The 2,949-nt window shown below is 64.4% G+C and overlaps 1 protein-coding gene across 1 annotated transcript in view; it reads left to right on the forward strand.

The window, feature by feature from the left end:
• OPLAH (5-oxoprolinase (ATP-hydrolysing)) overlaps positions 1–2,949 on the forward strand; it is a gene marked incomplete at its 5' end in the record, with an annotated part of 29,295 nt that overhangs the window by 14,001 nt on the left and 12,345 nt on the right. Inside the window, 6 exon segments of the mRNA XM_010003153.1 lie at positions 22–134; positions 776–946; positions 1,029–1,166; positions 1,743–1,881; positions 2,034–2,146; positions 2,694–2,856. Coding sequence (XP_010001455.1) covers positions 22–134; positions 776–946; positions 1,029–1,166; positions 1,743–1,881; positions 2,034–2,146; positions 2,694–2,856 — 837 coding nt within the window.

Below are 2,949 nucleotides of genomic sequence, written 5' to 3' on the forward strand. Positions count from 1 at the left end.
TCACCCCCCACCCACCCGCAGGCGCGGGGACATGACGCCGCCAGCCACGTGTTGGCGTGTTTTGGGGGCGCCGGGGGGCAGCACGCCTGCGCCATCGCCCGCACCCTCGGCATGAGCCGCGTCTTCATCCACAAGTAGGTACAGGTGGGGGGGCTCCATGGAGACCTCCCCTGTGGGGTGGAGGGAGCACCAATGGGGGTACCCAGTGTCGCCATGGGTTGAGGGTGTGGGACTGGGGGGCTACTGTCCCCAGTCCTCAAGGAGGCTGCACTGGGTTTGGGAGTGCCCATGTCCCCAGGTGGGTGTTTCAGGATTGGGGGTGCCCATAGGTGCTGGATCTGGGGTGCTGTAGTCTCCTGGGGGCTGAAAGGGGGTTTGGGATGCACTGATCCACAGAGGCATGGACTGGAGTTGGGAGTGCCCTAGAGTGCAGGATTTGGAGTGTCCTGGTCCCCAAGTGATATGTTTGGTTTGGGAATGACCCTAGACACTGGGTTTGGGTGACCCCCTATCCCCAGGTGGTTTTGTTTGGTGTGGGGGAGCCTGTGGGTGCTGGGTCTGGGAGTGGTGGTAGGTGCTGGGTCTGGGGGTTTCCTTGTCCCCAGGTGGTTTAGTTTTGTCTGGGGGTGCCCATGGGTGCTGGGTCAGGGGTGCCAGGGCTTGCACAGGTACAGCGGGTACCAGGGGTATGGGGGTGTCTCCAGGCACTGTGTCTTTGCTGCTGGTGGGCGAGTGGGGTCCCCAGTGGGTGGGCATAGTAGTGGGGGTTGCACAGGTACAGCGGGATCCTGTCGGCCTTTGGGCTGGCGCTGGCAGACGTGGTACACGAGGCACAGACCCCTTGTGCCCTGCGCTACGAGGCCTCTGCCTTCCCCCGGCTGGACCAGCGCATTGCCGCACTGGAGCAGGAGTGCCGGGACGCACTGCGGGCGCAGGGCTTCACCAGGTGAGCTGCTGCAGGGCTGGGGCGGGGTGCAGGGGAATCGAGAGGGCCAGCACACTGACCCCCCTGCTGGGACTCCCCACAGGGAGCAGATCCACACCGAGGCCTTCCTGCACCTGCGCTACGAGGGCACCGACTGCGCCCTGATGTGCTCGGCCAAGGGGCACCCACCCACCCCCAGCTCCTGCCACGCTGGAGACTTCCTGGCTGCCTTCACCAACAGGTGCATCCCGGCACTGCCGGCACCATCCTGGCACCTCCATCCCCATCCTGGCACCACCGTTCCTGTACCAGCACCTCCGTCCCCATCCTGCCAGTGCCATCCCCATCCTGCCACTGTGATCCCCACCCCAGCATTTCCATCCCTCCCTTGCCACTGCAATCCCCATCTTAGTGTTGTGGTCCATGATCCCCCTCCTGGTGCTACCATCCCTATCCTGGTGCTGTGATTCCCCATCCTGGCACCAGAGTCCCTTTTCCAGCACTACAATCCTCACCCCAGTGCCACAGTCCACATTCTGGTGCTGTGATTCCTATCCCAGCACCACAATCCTGATCCCAGTGCCACAATCCTTATCCCAGTGCCACAATCCTTATCCCAGTGCCATGATCCCCATTCCAGCACCGCGATCCCCATGTCAGCACTACAATCCCCATCCCAGTGCTGCAATCCATGTCCCAGCACCGTGATCCCCATGCTGGCACTGTGACTCCTGTCCTGGCACTGCCATGGCATGCCAGGGGCAGCCAGGGCTCTCCTGGCCCCCTCTCACCACAGCTGCTGCCTGTCTCCCCCCAGGTACCTGGTGGAGTTTGGCTTCACAATTGCTGACCGGGCAGTGGTGGTGGACGATGTGCGGGTGCGCGGCACTGGCAGCAGCGGCATCACCTGCGAGGCCCCCCTGGCCCCCAGCGGGGAACCACCCCGCGTGGCGACGGTGACGGCGCAGCAGCGGCATCACCTGTGAGACCCCCCTGGCCCCCAGCGGGAAACCACCCCGCGTGGAGACGGTGAGGGCAGGGGGCTGTGGGTCCTGGGGGGGCCAGGGCCAGGCGGTGACCCAACATGGGGTGGGGGCTGCTCCGGCAGGTGACACGGTGCTACTTCGAGGAGAGGTACCTGGAGACACCGGTGTTCCTGCTGGAGGAGCTGGCCTGTGACCACACGATCCCCGGCCCTGCCATCATCATTGACAAGAACAGGTAGGGACACCAGGGTGATAGTGGGACCCCAAGCTGCTGGTGGGACCATGGAGGAATGGCAGGGATGCTGGGAGACAATGGGCATCCTGGGGTGACAGCAGGACCCTAAGGAGCTGGTGGGACCCCAGTGGGGACACTGGGGAACAGTGGGAACCCTGGGGAGCTGGTGGGATCTCAGAGAGATTGTGGGGACCCTGGATCAGATGGCAGGGACCCCAAGAAGCTGGTGGAACTCTGGGAAGGCAGAAGGACCTCAGGGTACTTGTGGTATCCCAGGGGTCGGGTGGGGACCCTGAGATGTGTCAGGGACCTCCAGGTGACAGCAGGACCCTAAGGAGCTGATGGGATCCAGGGGTGGTGGAGGATATGGAGAGGACACTTGGGGGCTGGTGTGGACCCCAAGGAACTGATGGGAGCCTCAGAGAACTAGTGAGAACACTGAGGAGCTGGTGGGGACTTCAGGAAGCCAGAAGGACCCCTGGGAACTGGTGGGATCACCAGGGGACCGTTGGGGACTCCCATGAGCCCCATGCCCCCCTGCCCCCAGCACTATCGTGGTGGAGCCGGGCTGCTCCGCCAGCCTGACCCGATTCGGCGACATCTGCATCGCGGTGGGCTCGGGCCCCCCGCAGCCCCTCGGCCCCCAGCTCGATCCTGTCCAGCTCTCCATCTTCTCCCACCGCTTCATGAGCATCGCAGGTGGGGCAGGGGTCCCAGGAGATGGGGCAGGAGGGCTGTGTGGGGCGGGGGGTCCCGGGTGGTGGGGAGGGGGGTGTCTGTGTATGGGGGTCCCTTAGGGTCCG

The sequence above is a fragment of the Chaetura pelagica genome, unplaced genomic scaffold (assembly GCF_000747805.2).
Source record: "Chaetura pelagica isolate M959 unplaced genomic scaffold, ChaPel_1.0 scaffold828, whole genome shotgun sequence".
NCBI classification, from domain to species: domain Eukaryota; kingdom Metazoa; phylum Chordata; class Aves; order Apodiformes; family Apodidae; genus Chaetura; species Chaetura pelagica.